The sequence below is a fragment of the Bufo bufo genome, chromosome 9, assembly GCF_905171765.1.
Source record: "Bufo bufo chromosome 9, aBufBuf1.1, whole genome shotgun sequence".
Classification (NCBI taxonomy): domain Eukaryota; kingdom Metazoa; phylum Chordata; class Amphibia; order Anura; family Bufonidae; genus Bufo; species Bufo bufo.
The window spans coordinates 200,087,061-200,107,319 of record NC_053397.1 but is presented as its reverse complement, the minus strand read 5'-3'; the positions used below and the strand labels follow the sequence as shown (position 1 = coordinate 200,107,319).

General features: G+C 44.6%; 1 protein-coding gene across 2 annotated transcripts in view; it reads right to left on the bottom strand.

Annotated features, from left to right (window-relative positions):
- Window positions 1–20,259, bottom strand: part of FAF1 (Fas associated factor 1) — a 303,897-nt gene that overhangs the window by 45,039 nt on the left and 238,599 nt on the right. For both annotated transcript variants that reach the window (XM_040407595.1, XM_040407596.1), the window contains exons 14-15: window positions 18,903–19,039; window positions 11,627–11,715 (exon numbers count right to left, since the gene is read on the bottom strand). In XM_040407595.1, the coding sequence (XP_040263529.1) occupies window positions 11,627–11,715; window positions 18,903–19,039 (226 nt within the window). The remainder of the gene's footprint in view (window positions 1–11,626; window positions 11,716–18,902; window positions 19,040–20,259) is intronic.

Here is a 20,259-nt window from a genome sequence, read left to right as displayed (position 1 = left end):
CTATTTTCGGCGACCCCATAGAAATGAATGGAGGGCGGCTGCGCATGCGCAGTGCGTCCTCCTTCACTTTCAGGGCTCCGTTCTCGATATAGGTGCGGGTCCCAGCGGTGGGAACCGCACCTATAAGACAATGGGGGCATATCCTAGCGACATGCCCTCATTGTCTGAGATGAGAAAACCCCTTTAAGCCCCGCTGTCTTCGAAAGACTTCCAGAGTTGCCATATTTTTAGAAATCTATCGTGGCTCCTATTGATCCAGCTTGTCATTTCTTCAAATTGGCATATCTGGTTCACTTTCGCCTTCCATTCTTGTACTGAGGGTGGGCCAGTGTCGAGTCAGTGTAGGGGTATGATGGCTTTGGCAGCTGAAATAAGGTGCGTTACTAGGTTTCGCTTTGACGGGAGGTAATGGCTGGCTGGTTTGGAAAGGACTACCATTTCTATTGTGATCTTGAAGTCAGGAGCCGTTACCTTTTTTATCACTGCATTTATCCCCTCCCAGTATGATGTAATTAAGGGGCACGTCCATCAAATGTGGGATAGCGAGCCTACTCTTCCTCCACATCTCCAGCACCGCTGGTCAGGAGATAGCCCTCTTTTGAAGAGGAACTCAGGGGTTCTGTACCACTTGGAGAGCAATTTGAAATGGTTTTCCTGGAGTAGTACACATGATGAGAAACCATGCGAGGATGCCAGGAGTTTTTAGGTTTCCAATTCTGTAAGAACTATATTTATCTCTCTTTCCCATTCTCGTAGGTATGATGGTTTTTGGTCTTACCCCAACCTCCCATTATAGGGTAGAGCGCCAAGATTTTCCTTTGTTTGGGTAGTGGTGACAGTGTTAGCTTCTCGAAGTCGGTCAGACGTCTCCGAAAAGTTTCAGTCTCTTTCACCTCACCGCACACAGCTTTAATATGTGTTCTTGTTAGGAGGAAACCTGAGGATTGTTTTATTTGATCGGGTATCTTGTCAATTATTGAGGATTCTATATCTGGCGAGTTATAAGGATGCCCAGACCTCAGGTATGTCATCTCTGGTGTGCCCTAATAGATCTGGGATGAGACTTGCGGGCATTAAGGGGGATGGAACAGGGGCCAGGTCTTTGCTCAACTCTCTCCAGGTCTCTCGTATCCCCTTCTAAGTCTTTGCTTTTATTTAGGTTTTTATCTGGCAGCCATAAGTGGCTTTGGAGTGATGAACCTACACTGTGTTCGCATATTGCTTTGACGTCCGGTTGTCTTTTGTGGTCTACTAACTCTAGCCATCTATTCAGTTGTATTGCTTGGTAATATCTGGCCATGTCTAGGACTCCCAGATCTCCCTTTTCCCTATGCCTAGCCAGTATATTGTGTGAGATTCGGCGTCTCCTTCCATTCCACAGAAACCTAGAGAACATCCTCCTAATATCAAGGTCATTTGTAATAAATATAAAATCTTAGGTAAGACATACGCCTTAAGGACATTCTTTCTTCCCATCCACGGCAGGGAGGGCATGTTATATTTCTGCAGCAGTTGTGTAATCCCTCTTTGAATGGCTATATAGTTGCATTTGTATAGGTCCTCTAGGTCCCTTGGTATCTGTATCCCTATGTATTTTATGGGCCCCTTGGTCCAATGGAAAGGGAGAGAAGTCTTTAGTTAAATTGCTTTTGATTCTGGTATAGAGATATTTAATTTTTCTGATTTAGAGTGATTTACCTTAAAGTCCGAGATCAGACTATATTCCTCAATTTTTGTCACTAGGCAGTCCATCCTGTTATCAGGGTTGGAGACTAAGAACAGCAGGTCGTCTGTGATAGCAGTTTATTTTAACTCCCTCTTTCCATATCTCACTCCTGTCATTTCAGTTGTTTGTCTAACTAGTTGTATAAGGGTCTCCACCACAAGGATGAATAAGGAAGGGGACAGCGGGCACCCCTGTCTGGTCCCGTTTGAGATTTTGAATGTCGGGGAGAGTGTGCCTTTGACCTTCAGTCTGGCGTGTGGCTGCTGGTATAAGGTTATTATCGATGGTATGAAGGGGTCAGGGAAGGCAAATTTTTGCTAGGTCATTTTCATGAGACTTTAAAAAAATTGAACCAAAAAAAAAGGTATATTGTAGAATAAAAAAATAAAATACTCTTCCTACATATTTGCATGTTTAAAACATTTTTCAGCATTTTTATAACAAGTCATCTGACTTGACACCACATTGACTTCCCACACAAATTATATATACTGGTGAGTATATATATTTTTTTCATTCATTTGTTTCCCTCAGTCATTAAAAAAAAAAAGAAGAAAAAAAGTAACCTTTCAATCTTTCCTTTTGGCAAGCGCGTTCTCGAACAGAGCGAGCGCACAGATGCTGCCGTATTATGGAAGAGGCTACAGAGATGGAGAGAAGCAGATACAAATGTCAGCCGGCAAATCACATTCTCTTCTAAGCTCCAGCCTAATGCCATCAATCTGCAAAAGCGGCTGGGTCTTCTTCAGGGTTTACCCGTCTTAGGCTCACCGTTTATCAAGAGGTATAATAACCAGGAGGATGATATTCTCCCATTTTTACCATCTGCCCGGATCTACGGTTTCATTCCGATCCCTTTTATTTCCTCACCTGTGGCGGCTGTGATAGAAATGAGACAGATCTGCTCCCTGGCTCCGATTGTTGTTCGGTACGAGATAAACAAAAAAGGCCACCTATTACTTTAACACAACAAAGATGAACTTTCAGGCTAATGAATATTTAATGTGCCGCTCGTTCTCTGCTCTGGTTCTGAAATACAGAAAATGGAGCAGAGTCTCTTTTAACTATTCACGGATCAAAAACAAAAGGAGGTGAAAATGAAAAAAAATATCTACATAAAACACATAAATCTTCATAAAAATGCGCCTAATGTTATTATTGGATATAAAGAAAAGTATCGTTTGATTACTGGCAAGTCTTCTCTGCTTAGTCTTGAGGTTAAAGGGGTTGTCCATCCTTGACTAGGGACAAGCCCTGGCTCGACACCCTGCTGATCACCTGTCCTTGTGAGGACTACACCGATCGGACAACCTTGTAGTGGAGGGAGACCATTACTACAGGGCTGCGGTCATTGAAGTCAAGGCTGGGCAACCCATTTAAAGAGGACCTGTTGACCCCTGTATTCCTTTAAAAAAAAAATCTATCAATTTTGGAGCAACTTTTCCCAGAGCTCTATGTTGTACCTCTATTACTCCTCGTGGAAATGAATTACCACTGGATGTTACTCCTTGTCAACAGGGTGTGTCCATACATGGTCTAACATGGTCAGTGCAGCTTGGTTAGTGTCAGAGAGTGTGAGGACACCAGCTTGGACAAAGGAATAAAAGAGGAATAAAAGAGGAACACAAAAAAAAAAAATAAAGAAAATCTGTTCCAGCCTTGTTAAGTTATGGGCTATGAAAGTATTTCCTAAAACAGCCATGCGAGGCAGAACGATTAAAAGTGGGATAAGGGCAGCATAGGAGGTATTCATGTGCAGCAGAGATGCAGAGCGGGAGCATGAAGACACACGGTGTGTGCATGTCCTCCTCTGCCTACTGCTGAAGGTGGACACAGGATTTGGGACACATTATTAAAATGAAGGGGCACCCCTACCAATGACACGAGAGTAAGTTATCCTGGCAAATAAAGGTTATTTTTCTTGCATTTACATTGCAAATTAACTTCATTTTGCAAGTTCTTTAACAATAAAAATAATAATTTTTATGTGATAATCCCTTCAACAAGTTAAAGGGGTTTTCCGGGAATTAAGTATTGATTAGTGATGATTACGGATGAGCGAACTTGTGTTTTCAAGTTCGCTGTACAAGGTTCGGCTTATCTAAGAATTCCGTTATGGATTCTGCTACCACGGATCATAAGGTATCCCGAACCCAAACCTTGTACGCCGAACTTAAAAACACAAGTTCGCTTATCCCTAGTGTGGGTATTCGCTCCGGTAGTTAGGACTAGCGGATGCAGTATAGAGGCAAAGTACGCAGTTCTAGAATCAAACAGCGGTGTTTATTCACACATTGGTGTATGACAAAATGCAGATAAGGTGCATCACAAAATGCAGGAGGCTTGGTGTTTGTTCACACACAAGGAAAGTCCATAAACAATAAAAGTCACCTTTTCTCCTGGGTGTTAATTCACACCCTGTTCGCCGTTCAGCCTCATCAAGTCCATAGGCGGCCTACTCGCCTTTAGAGGGGCCCGAGTCCTCCAGCCCGGTTCAAACCTCAAATCCCAGCACAGCCCTCAGTTCATAGCACACTGTCAGAGGGAGGTAAATCCACACACCTGGCAGTGCTGGCTGTTTTTTATGCCTGGCAAAACCCGGCCTGGAACATGGGGAGTAGTCACCCACCCAGCACTTTTACTACTCCCAGTAAGAGCCGTCCCGGATCAGCTATGACAGCCATGCTAAATCTCAAGGTGTCAATTAGCAATAGCTGCTGCTGACACATAAAATACCGTCTCTTACTTCACCGAGCCCAGGAACCTCGGTGATCCATACCTTCCATCCACGATGATTCCAGGTACCTTCTTACACTAGTGATGAGCGAACTTCTGTTTTAAAAGTTCGCGTTCCGGTTGGGGTTACCGCAGAATTGCATTATGGATCCTGTGACCACAGACCATAAGTTATGATCAGTGGTCACGGGATCCATAACGCAATTCTGCGGTAACGTCAACCCAAACCTGAACTTCTAAACCAGAAGTTTCGCTCATCACTTGTATTGATCTGATCGGTGGCGGTTAGACTCCTGCAGCCTGCACATTGTATAGTGGCTTGGTTTGGTACTGCGGCTCAAGCCCATTCACATGAATGGACCCGAGATGCTCACCTACGCTGCGGCCCCTCCCAACAGTTGACCGGTGGGGGCATTGGGAGTGGGTTGCCCACAGATTAGATACTGACAACCCATCCTGTCCCAGACAACCCCTTTACGTAACACTCTGCAGGAAGAAGCGGCTAAGAAAATGGAGAATGCTCCTCGGCTGGTGCATCATGTCTGACCTTGTTCTGTATCCAGCCAGGCTACTGTAATACAGTTTGACAGCAGAAAAATAAAAATGTATGAAATTCTCAGGTAGGCTGAGTCACAATACGGCATCCCCTCCCGCAGCGTGCTTGTCACTAAGTGTTACTGTAATCCTTTCAGACTGCATCCTCAGGCGCGGCTCAGGTGCAAAAAGCTAAAATGTGCCTGCTCGGAACGCAAGGTCTTGTCAAGTTTAAGAGCGACAACCTAAAGTGTTCTTCATGTCTGTTATTCAAGGTTCAACCTGTCCGTCAACATAAGAGGTTCCTGCCAAGGCACGGTGTGGAAAAGAAGCCACTGTTAACCCCATCTCTTCCGTGCTACTGTACATGAAGGAAATTAGCACTTTTTGAACAAGTCACAACTTCTGAGTTTCGTTTTTCTGGGTCGAATAACAAAGGGCATCTGTCAGCAGATATGTGCCTATGAAACTGGCTGACCTATTGTATGTGCGCTTGGCAGCTGAAGACATCTGTGTTGGTCCCATGTCCCATGTCCATATATGCCCGCTGATAAAAATGAAGTTTTAATATATGCACATGAGCCTCTAGGAGCAACGGGGGCGTTGCCATTACACCTAGAGGCTCTTCTTTCTCTGCAACTGCCGCATTCTGTGCACTTTGATTGACTTTAAGGGCTCTTTCACACCTGCGTTCTTGTCTTCCGGCATAGAGTTCCGTCGTCGGGGCTCTATGCCGGAAGAATCCTGATCAGGATTATCCTAATGCATTCTGAATGGAGAGAAATCCGTTCAGGATGCATCAGGATGTCTTCAGTTCCGGAACGGAACGTTTTTTGGCCGGAGAAAATACCGCAGCATGCTGCGCTTTTTGCTCCGGCCAAAAATCCGGAACACTTGCCGCAAGGCCAGATCCGGAATGAATGCCCATTGGAAGGCATTGATCCGGATCCGGCCTTAAGCTAAACGTCATTTCGGCGCATTGCCGGAGCCGACATTTAGCTTTTTCTGAATGGTTACCATGGCTGCAAGGACGCTAAAGTCCTGGCAGCCATGGTAAAGTGTAGTGGGGAGCGGGGGAGCAGCATACTTACCGTCCGTGCGGCTCCCCGGGCGCTCCAGAGTGACGTCAGGGCGCACCAAGCACATGGATCACGTGATCGCATGGACACGTCATCCATGCGCATGGGGCGCTCTGACGTCATTCTGGAGCACCCCGGGAGCCGCACGGACTGTAAGTATACTGCTCCCCCGCTCCCCGCTCCTACTATGGCAACCAGGACTTTAATAGCGTCCTGGGTGCCATAGTAACACTGAAAGCATTTGGAAGACGGTTCCGTCTTCAAATGCTTTCAGTACACTTGCGTTTTTCCGGATCCGGCGGGCACCTCCGGCAACGGAAGTGCATGCCGGATCCCAACAACGCAAGTGTGAAAGAGGCCTAAGAGAAGATCACGCTTTCACTGCCTGGCCCTGTCAATCAAAGTGCAGAGGATGCAGCTGTTGCAGAGAGAGCAGAGCCTTAAGGAAAAAGGGTAACGCCCTCGTTGATCTTAGAGCTTCACTTGCATATATGAAAACATAATTTTTCTCAGCAATGCGGGCTAACAAAGATGCCTTCAGCTGCCAAGCGCACATGCAACAGGTGACACATATCAGTTTCATAGGTACAAAACTGCTGACAGATGCCCTTTAATATATCTTGATAAAGGTTGAAGCATTGTTTTTCTGAAAAAATGGCTTCAAATCCCTTCCATGGACATAGTTAAAACATAACCTTCTGGTCAGCAGGAGCTCACTGTTAGGCCATGTTAACACTGTGAATTCTCCACAAAGATTTTGGCACGTATTCTGCGCTTACATCTGCAGGAAGACCGTGTCTACTTCAATTTCCTCAATTCCGCACTGCCATTTAAACAGCTGCGGACTTCAAAACTGCACTAAGAAAAGACATGTCCCTACTTAGCGTGGCGTATGCTTGGAAACTGCACCGGGGTTCGTCTGCACGTGGATTGAATGGGGCTAATCTGCATCACTGAAACCTGAGGATCAGCCTTGGATTTCAGCTGTGGAGTCCATAGCAATAACGAATATGGTCGTGTGCATGAGGTCTTTACGACAGTCATCTCAATCTTCCTGATCGGTGCATTGGGTTCAGACCTTTCGATTCTGGCAGAGCCTTTTATCATTTGCGAGTTCTTTGTATGGGTATGGCCTCCCGTCTCATACGCCACAGACTTGCACCGGCCCCAACCCACGACTCAAACCATACATTTGTTCATTTGCAAATCTTCTTGATATATTTCACAGGAAACAAGCTGCAAAGAACGACAATGCGGTGCGCGAGCTCTGCAAACATCACATTGACATACTGCGGCCGTACAGTACAAAGCTATTCTGTTGATCGTCTTGTGGTTTTCATTAACAGCATGTAACTACTGAGACGAGAACAGTAACAGAAGCCGGAATCTGTATCCTGTTTTCTATTGTCAGGGGCATAAAGGAACTTGCATTTGGATACATTTTGATGTTCCCGGGGAGGAACAATAGACTGTATAGGATGGGATTTCTAGGAAACTGCCTTGTGTTAAAACACTAAGCCGCAAAAAAGGAAAATATTGATTTTTCTCATGTCTGTCTGCTGAAAGAAAATCTGCTTTTAGCTCAGATCAAGTGTGGGAATCGTTTCCAGGGGCCTGAGGTTGAGAAACAGACAGACTATTTCTTTCTGAACACTCAAATGTCTCTGATCATAATCTAAAATGACAGCGAAGGGGAACCACGCGCCCTCCTGCAACTTTGAATGTCAGTTCTAGAAAGTCGCCTAATGGAAAGTCTCGGGTGGCATGGAGGACATGCAGCTACAGTTGCTCCTTAAGGCTACATGCACACGACCGTATGTGTTTTGCGGTCCGCAAAAAAAACTGATGATGTTCCGTTATGGCATCCGTTTTTTTTTTGCGGATCCGTTTTTTGCGAATCCATTGTAAAAATGCCTATCCTTGTCCGCAAACTAGAAAAAAATAGGGCATGCACTATTTTTTTTGCGGAGCAACGGAACGGACATACTGATGCGTTTTTTGCGGACCCATTGAAATGAATGGGTCCGCATATTATCTGCAAAAAAAAAAGGATCGGACACGGAAACAAAATACGGTCGTGTGCATGAGGCCTTAGCCATCAGCGATCAACAGATGTCTTTTGATACAGGCATTTCCCAAAACTAAAATAAATGTGAGAACTTTTCAAGATTCAATACATTACCACCATTATATTATTAGGAAAGCTCTTTCAATTTACAGCTCCTCCATCACTTAAAGGGGTTGTTGTACCATAAACTACTTTTCACTGTAAAACTTTATTTTATGAGAAGCCCCGCCATTGTGCACTCACAGGAGCAGAATCTGACAATAAAACTTCAAGCTCTTTAAAAGATATGTATGCGGTGCTCCCCCCCAGCCCGTCCCTGGTGCCGTCAGCAATGCAGCATGGTCAACGCTGCTGACAGACTCCCTTTAACCCATGTTAAACCCATCCACAGAGTCTCACGTGATTCAAGACCTAGAACGCTCTTCACCCTCTTCTTCTGATGGAATTACATTCACGATGTGAAAGAAGGCAGTAATATAGGAACACAGCAGCACATACAGATCTTGTCTAATTTGACAGGGGTTAAAAAATATAATATTTTCACGTAAAGGTGAGTTGTAAGGGGTTAAAGGGGTTCTATAGATTGAAAAAAAAAAAAGGTCTGCTCCTCCGCTTGAAGCAACAGCACCCCCTCATGTCCATGCTCTGTGTCTGGCACTGCAGCTGAAGACAAGCAGAGTACAGGGCTCGGGTGTTTCCATCAGAGCGGCAGGGCGCATGTGCCAACCTGCATGACCGAAGGAGGAGAAACAAGGCTTGGAACGTCCGCTGACGTGACTGGTGGGGGTCCATGTAATCAGATACTTATCACCCACCCTGTGCACATGTGATAAAGGTCAAGTGTGGGAAAACAAAAGGTCCTTTAATTTAAAGGGCATCTGTCAGCAGTTTTGTACCTATGACACTGGCTGACCTGTTACATGTGCGCTTGGCAGCTGAAGGTATCTGTGTTAGGCTACATGCACACGACAATATGTGTTTTGCGGTCCGCAAAAAAAAAAACGGATTAAGTTCCGTATGGCATCCGTTTTTTTACAGATCCATTGTAATAATGTCTATCCTTGTCCGGAGCAACGGTACGGACATAGTGATGCGGACAGCATGTGGAGTCCGCGTTTTTTGCGGACCCATTGCAACGAATGGGTCCGCATCCTAGCCGCAAAAAAAAAACGGAACAGACACGGAAACAAACAACGTTTCTCCTAAAGTAAAAGTACAGAGGTCACGGCAGTTTCAGAGAGAGCAGAGCCTCTAGGTGTAACGGTAACGCCCCCGTTGCTCCTAGAGGCTCATTTGCATATATTAAAACACTAATTTTTCTCAGCAGTGCGGGCACATATGAACATGGGACCAACACAGATGCCTTCAGCTGCCAAGCGCACATGTAACAGGTCAGCCAGTGTCATAGGTACAAAACTGCTGACAGATGCCCTCCTGTAGAGTCATGAGTCCAGTATGTTGCAGTGATGAATAGGTATACACTAATGGGTATGGATGGACAGTTTGCACTTACATCTGTGTATTATATACAGTTTGCATGATGGCAAAATAATTTAATTAAAATGGCATCTAATTAAGATGAAACAACTTATTAACAATTTTGCACAGTCATTGATGCTACACGGTTACACATTCCCCTCGAGCAGTGCCCTGACCGATCTTTAACCCTCGTGAACTCCGCCTCAGGTATGTGAAGGACTGAGGGCCGCAGAGCTCAGTTGTCAATCACAGGTCCTAGCAGGACAGTGCCGCCCTCTGCGCGCCATGGCTGACACATTCCTACTGGTTTCCCCTCAAACACTTCGTGTCAACAACACAAAGGGCATTAGATAAACCGTCCCTTCTTCGCTCAGCTCCGATTACTGTAAAACTGTGTCTCCTGCAAAACTGGCAACTTTCCCAAACTGTCTGCAGCCAATAACAGTGCGTTAACATGCCCTGCAAGAGAGCCGAGGGATTAGGCTTAAAAGGATCCATTTTCCTACACCAAGTCTCTGTCTTTGGATAAAAACGTATTAAATGTATTGAATTCATAAGAAGATAAATAGTTTATGTTAACCCCTCTCAAGTCCTGAAGCTCTCAGGCGCCGTACATGTATATATGTACCTGCACCCATCAGGTTGTCACTTATCTCTGTAAGGGTCCATTCACACATCAGTGTGTGTTTTGTGGATCCAAGGATCCGCAAAACACGGACACCGGCAAAGTGCGTTCTGCATTTTGTGGACCGCACATCGCCAGCGGTCCCGGAAGTGCGGGCCCGCATTTCCGGATCCGGGCCGCACATCGTGCGGCCCCATAGAAATGGGGCCGCAAATGGGGTCGCAATTCCGTTCCGCAAAATGCGAATGGAGCCTTAGGCATACATCGAATTATTTATTTTTTTAACATGGAACCCTATAGGTGACATATGCCACTGTATGGCCATATAGTGCCAATATACACTTCTCACGGAGTGTTAATAGACCTTAATGTAACTGGGTATTTGGGCCAGTAAAATAGGCGGCCTATTGTTAGCATACGCCATCATTTCCTGGGCAGTGGGAGTCCAACATCCATGACCGCTACCGATTCCCTATGGTCTTTGCTTACTTGTCCTGTAGTCATGATATTTCATACATCCACGTGTTAACTGCAGCCAATCATTGGCCACAGTGGTCATGCTTGCGCATAATGCACAAGACTGCTGTGGCCAGTGATCGGCTGCAGTTGTCACGTGGATGTACATGACATCATGACTACAGGACAAGCAAATAAACGCCTCGTCTTTGCCAATATTTTTAAATAGGTTTTCCGGGACGCCTATATTGATGACCTATCCTCAGAAAAGGTCAACAATACCTGATTGGTAGGGTTCTGACACTCGGCTTCCCCCGTGGCCTCCTCACAGGTAATCAAGCAAGAGTTGTACGCTGTATAGCGGCTGCGCTCAGGATTACAGCTCAGGACCATTCACTTGAATGAGACTGAGCTGCACCTAGGGCATGTGGCCTGTGAACGTGACATCACTGGCCTAGGAAGAGGCCGCAGGGCCAACCGGAGCACTGTCAACTCTCAAGGTACAGTAGTTGGCAGGGGTGCAGGGAGTCGGACCCCCACTGATCAAATATCACTTATCCTGAGGATAGGACATCAAAATATAAATCCTGCAAAACCCTATCAACTAAAAGTTGGAATATTAAGAACTGAGCAGCTCTCTGCTAAAAATGTATGTTATACAGTTCAACTTACAATCCTATATGACGCACGGGCAGTATTAAGTGATGTTCACACTAGCAGTAAAGTAACATACGATTAACTCATTGCATCCCACACACCTTTTAACCACTGTACATCAGATAGGACTTCCACTAGTGTTCAAATATTGAGAGCTATTGTGAACCGAGCCTTGTATAGGCTGGAGAAAATCCATTAAAGAAAGGATCTTCCCCTTAACAGTAAATGATTTTTCGTCAGATATAGTTGATGAAATTGGTGCTTACTTCATCCTTGATATCCTCCTGCTGCTGGGCTGAAAATATTTCCATTGCTGAAATAAGCCTCATCATGAGCTCGTCTACTGAGGTGTTACCTGTCAAAACAGTGAACGATCCAGTTTCAGTAACGTGGTAGATTCAGGAGATCGCAGAACAGATATTTACAGGTGTGAAATGAAATGATGCGGTCTGTATCGAGCCTTTAAACGGGTCGCACAGTTTACAGCAACTAAGCCAAGGAGCAGAAGACAGATGATAAATGGGATTTCAATTGTCTATAGGTGTGAATGCTCCGCAGGTGATGCCACCGTAGATCAGAAGCAGCCTCTTTTCATTAGCCTGACCAGTTCTGTGCTGCACCTTTGTTTTTATGCCACCAGAGTTTAACATCTAAATAGGTACAATATCCTCTGCTTATTACAGTCAAAATTCTGACTGACTGCAGCCAATAGGTGGAACTCAAACACCAAAAAGAGAAAAAGCCAATGGGACACAGATATAAAAAATTACATGACAATCTTTGGCTACATGCACACGACACGGATGGCGTCCGTACGCGTTCCGCAATTTGCGGAACGGCACGGACAGCCTTTAATATAACCGCCTATTCTTGTATGCAAAGCGCGGACAAGAATAGGACATGTTCTATTTTTTTTTTTTTGCGGGGCCACGGAACGGAGCAACGGATGTGGACAGCACACGGAGTGCTGTCCGCATCTTTTGCGTCCCCATTGAAGTGAATGGGTCCGCATCCGAGCCGCCAAAACTGCGGCTCGGATGTGGACCAAAACAACGGCCGCGTGCATGAGGCCTTTATTATACAAAATATAAATATCTGATCAGTTGGCAGAAAGAGACTAGATAGAAAAGGATGCAGGGAACATAACAAAGAGCAGGTACACAGATTAAAAATATTTTAAGGATATATTTATTAATGATCTCGTAGAAGGCTTGCACAGTAAAGTATAAATTTTCGCAGATGACACTAAACTGTGTAAAGTAATTAACACGGAAGAGGACAGTATACTGCTACAGAGGGATCTGGATAGATTGGAGGCTTGAGCAGAGAAGTGTCAGATGAGGTTTAACAGTGACAAATGTAAAGTTATGCACATGGGAAGGAATAATGCAAGTCACCCGTACATACTAAATGGTAAAACACTGGGTAACACTGACATGGAAAAGGACCTAGGAATTTTAATAAACAGCAAACTAAACAGCAAAAACCAGTGTCAGGCAGCTGCTGCCAAGGCCAATAAGATAATGGGTTGTATTAGAAGGGGCATAGATGCCGGTGATTAGAACATAGTCCTACCACTTTACAAATCACTAGTCAGACCACACATGGAGTACTGTGTACAGTTCTGGGCTCCTGTGAACAAGGCAGACATAGCAGAGCTAGAGAGGGTTCAGAGGAGGGCAACTAAAGTAATAACTCGAATGGGGCAACTACAGTACCCTGAAAGATTATCAAAATTAGGGTTATTCACGTTAGAAAAAAGACGACTGAGGGGAGATCTAATTACTATGTATAAATATATCAGGGGTCAGTACAGAGATCTCTCCCATCATCTATTTATCCCCAGGACTGTGACTGTGACGAGGGGACATCTTCTGCGTCTGGAGGAAAGAAGGTTTCTACACAAACATAGAAGAGGATTCTTTACGGTAAGAGCAGTGAGACTATGGAACTCTCTGCCTGAGGAGGTGGTGATGGCGAGTACAATAAAGGAATTCAAGAGGGGCCTGGATGTGTTTCTGGAGTGTAATAATATTACAGGCTATAGCTACTAGAGAGGGGTCGTTGATCCAGGGAGTTATTCTGATTGCCTGATTGGAGTCGGGAAGGAATTTTTTATTTCCCTAAAGTGGGGAAAATTGGCTTCTACCTCCCAGGTTTTTTTTTTGCCCTCCCTCTGGATCAACTTGCAGGATGACAGGCCGAACTGGATGGACAAATGTTTTTTTTCGGCCTTATGTACTATGTTACTATGTATGATACACTCCCTACAGATGTCTGTCCTCTTATGCGTGTGCGTTATGTAAAGTAATAAACCACTTCATGTAAACATATGCCCCCACATGCACGGAACATATACCCTGAGCATGTGAATAATATCATAAAGTAAAAGCGCATATGTAAACACAAAATGGCTTAACATTAGCCACCACAATCATGCCAGGAGGCCTGAGTCAAACATGAACTGTTGTAACTCAAAAGTATTCATATACATATAAGGAACATACCCTGTGACATGATGCACCTCAAGTGAAAAAATCCTGCCCCGAGCGCTGACACCTCGACGCGCGTTTCACCTCTATCGGTTTCGTCATTGGCTTTTTCTCTTTTTGGTGTTTGAGGTCAGATGTATGGTATCCATGGGCGTGATTTATTTAATATAGGACAGGGCGGTGTTTTGTAGCCTTTGTTAATAATAGGTGGAACGTAAGATCCGAGTGCATATGGTTTACACATTAAATTCAATGCTGAACAGTGTTCAGTAGGGTCCACTTAACAGACCCATACACCGTGTAGTTATTCTGGGGGCTAAGATAGGAGCCGGGAGTAAACAATAGGGTCTAGCCCTAGTGACCATTAGTATCATCAGACCGTTGGATGCAACATTCTCTCAAGTCCCCTGATGAGATTGGCTGCAACAGCCCATTTGAAACGCGTTGGAGACAATGTTTACCTGTTCCAGCAACTGGTCTGCCCACATGAGGATTACATAGGGGATTGACATAGCCGATTAAGATTGTTCTTAGGGCAATTTAGTTTGTAGGGACCTTCCAGAGGTGTTGCTCTTTTTAGAGTAGTTACTCCCCTCACCTGGACAACCAGATCAGGTGAGGGCAAGTGGAGATTACTAGGGATAGCTGTCCAGTTCCGCCTCGACCTGCTCTGGAGCAGTGGTCACCTTGATTACATTGTACTTCCAGCATTGGTAAGACCATTATTTTTTTATGTGAACTGGTTGATACACCTCACTTTGGGCACATAAATTGTATATATCATGAACTGCTCCCTTTTTGGGGGGTTATTTTCTACACTGTTCTCTAGTCCGGGTGGAATGCTCTGGTGTTTTTATCTGGTAATACTGAAGAATACATTATATCATCTTCCTGGTGTTAACCACCACCTGCTGTGCTTAGTTTGACTTCTTTGAACCTGCAATGCACCAGAAATGCTGATCTGGTAAAACATTCCCTTTTTCATTTTTTTTTCCCCGGCAAATGTTAACGCGTTCTAACAAGCGTCTTGGCTTTAATGTCTGCAAATAACCAACCCTGGAATCCCACCAGAGCTATGAAAGGTTACACACCTGGCTCCCCTGCCTAGAGTTTCACACCATTCTCACTGAAATCAGATTACTGTGCAGCAGGTTAAGTGTTACAGGGAGTTTAGAGGTTTTCGAGGGCTAAGAATGGGAACACATGAGCCATACTGGACGAGTAGTCTGAGTTCTCTATCACAGATGCCTCCTAACAAGCAATGGGTCAGAACATCCAGAAGGTGATCAAGCCATCCAACTGTTGGAGCTAGCCTATGACCATTAACATTCTGCAAGGGTGCACATAGTTTTCTTCCTACTACTGCACAGAGGCCTCTGTAGAACGCAACAGGCTAAATCATTTATAAGTTCAAGTCTAATCACCCGCAGGGTTCTTGGAAAGCCAAGGGGATAATTAACTAGGTGCTAAGTCAGCAAGGTCAGGGAAAAAAGAATTATTTCACTTTTAAATGTTAATTTTGTGGTGACATTTCCTACTTGTCCAAAGGTTATGTAACTTAAGCATGCGTAAAATTATTTCATTCCAGAGGTGGGAGATCAGCGAGCAGCGATACAGAAAGATCACAAAAGTCATATTAACTATGGGTTACAATGCAAATACTAAGGCCGGATTAAATCTGTATTTAAGAGAGTTGTGCCAAGTTTTAAACCTTTTCCCTGTCCATAGGATAGTGGGGTCCAACAGCTGGGTCCTCCACAGATTCCAAAAATACGGGTCCTGTGTCTCCTTGTATAAATTGGAGCAGTGGTCAAGCATGCGTGCTGCCGCTCCATGCATCTATATGTGACTGCAGAACATAGGGACACACAAATTGTATGTCACGTGTACTAAAATATATTCTAAAATCTCCCTATGCATTCCTATTAGGATTAATATTATCAATGGTAATGTATTTTTTTTTACCCTCTTCCCGTTTCTCTGAAGATACAGGGCATAGTGTCATGGACTACCTGTATTCTTCGGAGGGCAATATTTGGAATTATTGGCAGAACTTCAGGTGCAAAATTATAAAATGCACATAATAAAATTTCAGTCCCCAACTGTATTCTTCAGAATAGCTCCAAATGTGCTCACCTTAAAAGAGGCTGTCCAGTGTACAAAACCCATGTTCATACATGCCATTAGGGAAGTCTGAGTTCATGGGAAAGGGGGGAGGGGTGGCTTTTTTTCAGGATCGGCATATTTTGGCCAGAGTGGAAAACAGCTTCAAAGACAACGTATTGCCTATCCACAGGAGGAGCTCCCAACTCATCATTTGTTGGGTGAAATGAATATTTTCGATTGACCTTATGTTTTCCCAGGAGATAAGTGGCCGCCAGAAGTGTCTGGCACCGGCTTTCTCTGCCCTCCCCATAGAATACACATACACGTTCGGACGAGATAAACATGTATGTGTATAGGAAAGCTGGGAGAGATCGCGATAACGGATGTTGAAGGTTTGTGTGGGTCTTTAAGGTCTGATCAGTGGAGGTTCAACCATTCAAGTCCCTGTGGATCACGAGGACTGGGGCCCGGGATCTTGATTTTGAACTGTGCGACGGTCACGCATATGCTCCGCTGCTCCTGTCAGCTCTATGGGCCTTCCGGAGATAGCTGAGTGCTTGTACGCCGCCATTTCCAGTAGTCCTATAGAGCTGAATAGTGTGGACACGTAAGCATGTTTGCTGATCCATTCAACCGGGGAGCATGGATACCCATTCTCAGTGGGGACCTCAGTGGCCGGACGTCCGCTGATTAGACACTGATCCCCGATCCTGTGAATAAGGGATAAGTTCTCTTAATGGGATAACCTTTAAGTTTCCCCACTGATGAAAGCTTATCTTCAGGGGTCTTAGCATTGAGCTCTTTATGTTCTGCTTATTATCAATTAGGGATAGGACAGCACTACTTACTGACTTGTAGCAGTCATTCCATTTCCGTGGCGGTGCCTGCAGTGATGAGTTCTGGCCTTGAACCCCTTGATTATCAGGACATAAAAGGGAACCACGGCACTTCAATTTCTTCAGTATTTTCTTACGTTTATTCCACCAAAAATCCCCACTGGTGATTTTTGGTGGAATAAACGTAAGAAAATACTGAAGAAATTGGAGTGCCGCGGTTCCCTTTTATGACCTGCTTATTATCAAGGGACCCTTCTATCTAACAAGTAGGGAATGTCCAAAGTGGAGAACCCGCTGATGAATGGATAGCCCAAATCAGATTTCAAAAGTTACACTAGGATAACCATTAAAATCCCCACCTCATTTTTTTTTTACATCATATTCACCTTCTCATATACAGTGAGGAACAGAAGTATTTGAACACCCTGCGATTTTGCAAGTTCTCCCAGTTAGAAATCATGGAGGGGTCTGAAATTCACATTGTAGGTGCATTCCCACTGTGAGAGACAGAATTAAAAAAAAAAAATCCCATTGTATGATTTTTAAAGTATTTATTAGTCTTGCACTGGTGAACATAAGTATTTGAACACCTGAGAAAATCTGTGTTAATATTTGGTCCAGAAGCCTTTGTTTGCAATTACAGAGGTCAGACGTTTCCTGTAGTTCTTGACCAGGTTTGCACACACTGCCGCAGGGATGTTGGCCCACTCCTCCACACAGATCTCCTCTAGATCTGTCAGGATTCGGGGCTGTCGCTGAGCAACACAGAGTTTCAGCTCCCTACAAAGATGTTCTATTGGATTTAGGTCTGGAGACTGGCTAGGCCACTCCAGAACCTCGATATGCTTCTTATGGAGCCACTCCTTGGTTATCCTGGCTGTATTCTTTGGGTCGTTGTCATGTTGGAAGACCCAGCCACGACCCATCTTCAATGCTCTGACTGAGGGAAGGAGGTTGTTGCTCAAAATCTCACAATAAAAGTCCCCATTCATCCTCTCCTTAATACAGTGCAGTCGTCCTGTCCCCTTCGCAGAAAAGCCCCCCCAAAGCATGATGTTACCCCCCCATGCTTTATAGTAGGGATGGTGTTCTTGGGATGCAACTCATCCTTCTTTTTCCTCCAAACACGATGAGTGAAGTTTAGACCAAAAAGTTCTACTTTGGTCTCATCTGACCACATGATTTTCTCCCATGCCTCCTCTGGATCATCCAGATGGTTATTGGCAAACTTCAGACCGGCCTGGATATGAGATGACTTGAGCAGGGGAACCTTCCGTGCAATGCATGATTTGAAACCATGACGGCGTAGTGTTCTACCGACAGTGACCTTTGAAACTGTGGTCCCAGCTCTCTTCATGTCATTGACCAGCTCCTCCCTTGTAGTTCTGGGCTGATTTCTCATCATCAGTGATACCCCACGAGGTGAGATCTTGCATGGAGCCCCAGTCCGAGGGAGACTGACAGTCGTCTTTAGCCTCTTCCATTTTCTAACAATTCCTCCAACGTTGATCTATTTTCACCAAGCTGCTTGGCAATTGCCCCGTAGCCCTTTCCAGCCTTGTGGAGGTCCACAATTTTGTCTCTGGTGTCTTTTGACAGCTCTTTGGTCTTGCCCATGGTAGTAGATGGTGTCTGACTGACTGTGGGGTGGACAGGGGTCTTTAAAGAGCTCAGACAGGTGCTACTAAGTTTGGACTTTTTGGAGGTACAGTAACAGGTCTTTGAGAGCCAGAATTCTTGCTGTTTTTCAGCTGTTCAAATACTTATGTTCAGCAGTGCAAGACAAAGAAATTCTTTAAAAATCATACAATGTGATTTCCTGAATTTCTTTTTTTTTTTATTCTGTCTCCCATAGTGGGAATGCACCTACAATGTGAATTTCAGACCTCTCCATGATTTCTAAGTGGGAGAACTTGCAAAATCGCAGGGTGTTAAAATACTTTTGTTCCTCACTGTAGAATACAGGACCCCACAAATCATAAGATGCCAATATTACTGGATGTGCAGGATCCACATATATCTATATATGTATTCCATAGTGCATCAGAAAGGCATAGGGAGAGGACAATATCTTGTGCTTCAGTCACCTATACATGGCAGGATCTTACCTTGGATAACATTAAGCACTTCATTAGATGATCTTTTCCCCATTATAATTAGAAAAAGTGGAAACTGATCAGTCTTCTGTGTTCGGATGGTCTGTGCTACCACGCTGCCAAAATGCCGAGTACACATGGTAAGGAACCTGTAAAAAAAAACACAGAAAAACATAGAATAAAAAATCTGCAGATGAACAGACCCTCCACATCCCTTTTTTCTGCAAAATGGAAAGTCTAGTTTTAATATACTAGAGATATAAGTAAAAGAGAACATAAAAAAACACAATATAATACCCATTTGCCACAGTAAGAGCATCTCTAACCTTCCATGGGTTCTCCAAAAGAATAAATATGTCGTCAATATCATCGGCCATTTACTAAACTTCTACTCTCAGAGCATTGATTTTGGTGCGAATGATGGAGGCTGCGAAAGCTTTCATGAAACCTTTGAGATGTCACAAGTTTTGTTCAGAAGGGGTCCCAACCAAATGCTAAAATGAAGGGACAGGAGCACTGTGCATCTTTTACTGTGGTGAGCTCTCCTCGTTACCTTAAAGGGGTATTCTCATCTCAGACAATGGGGGCATATCACTAGGATATGCCCCCATTGTCTCAGACCCGCACCTATATCGAGAACGGAGCCCTGAAAGTGGTGGAGGATGAACTGCGCATGCACAGCTGCCCTCCATTCATTTTCTATGGGGCCCGCTGAAAACAGCCAAGCGCTGGCTAGGCTATTTCCGTCATAGAAGTGAATGGGAGTGGTGGCCGGTCATGCGCGGTGTGGAGAACACTTGGTGGTGGCCAGACCAGAGTCCTCTTGCCATGACTTTGCAGGGCTCAATTCCAGATATAGGGGGACCCGCACCTATAAGACAATAGCGGCATATTCTAGCGATGTACCCCCATAGACTTCTATAAGCCCATCAATAAAATATTCATAAACATGATCACCAATATAATACCTCAAGTATTATACCTCAATAATTCAACTCAACTACTATCTGTCAACTGAAGCCCAGAATAAAGGTCCTTGGCAGATTAGGACCAGCCATGCATTAGCCTCGCAGTGGGATCTGAGGGTAAAATGTAATAGCATGCCGGTCATACAAACGAATGCCTAACCGTACATTGAAGGAGCAGGTCTTCCTTATCAGCTCTGCTTTGACTAATAGAGGTAAACCTGCATGCTTGGCTCAGCTCTCAATGGGAAGAGTGGAGTGAGTGGCTAGTAGAATCCTCTGGTGGGTTATCTCCTGTTTGAACAAAGGATCGGGCATGTTGAAATACAAAATGCCTGACCCTTTCTCCCCCCCCCCCACAAATATGTCATCAGGGGGAGAGTCAGGAGGCCCCCGTACACATA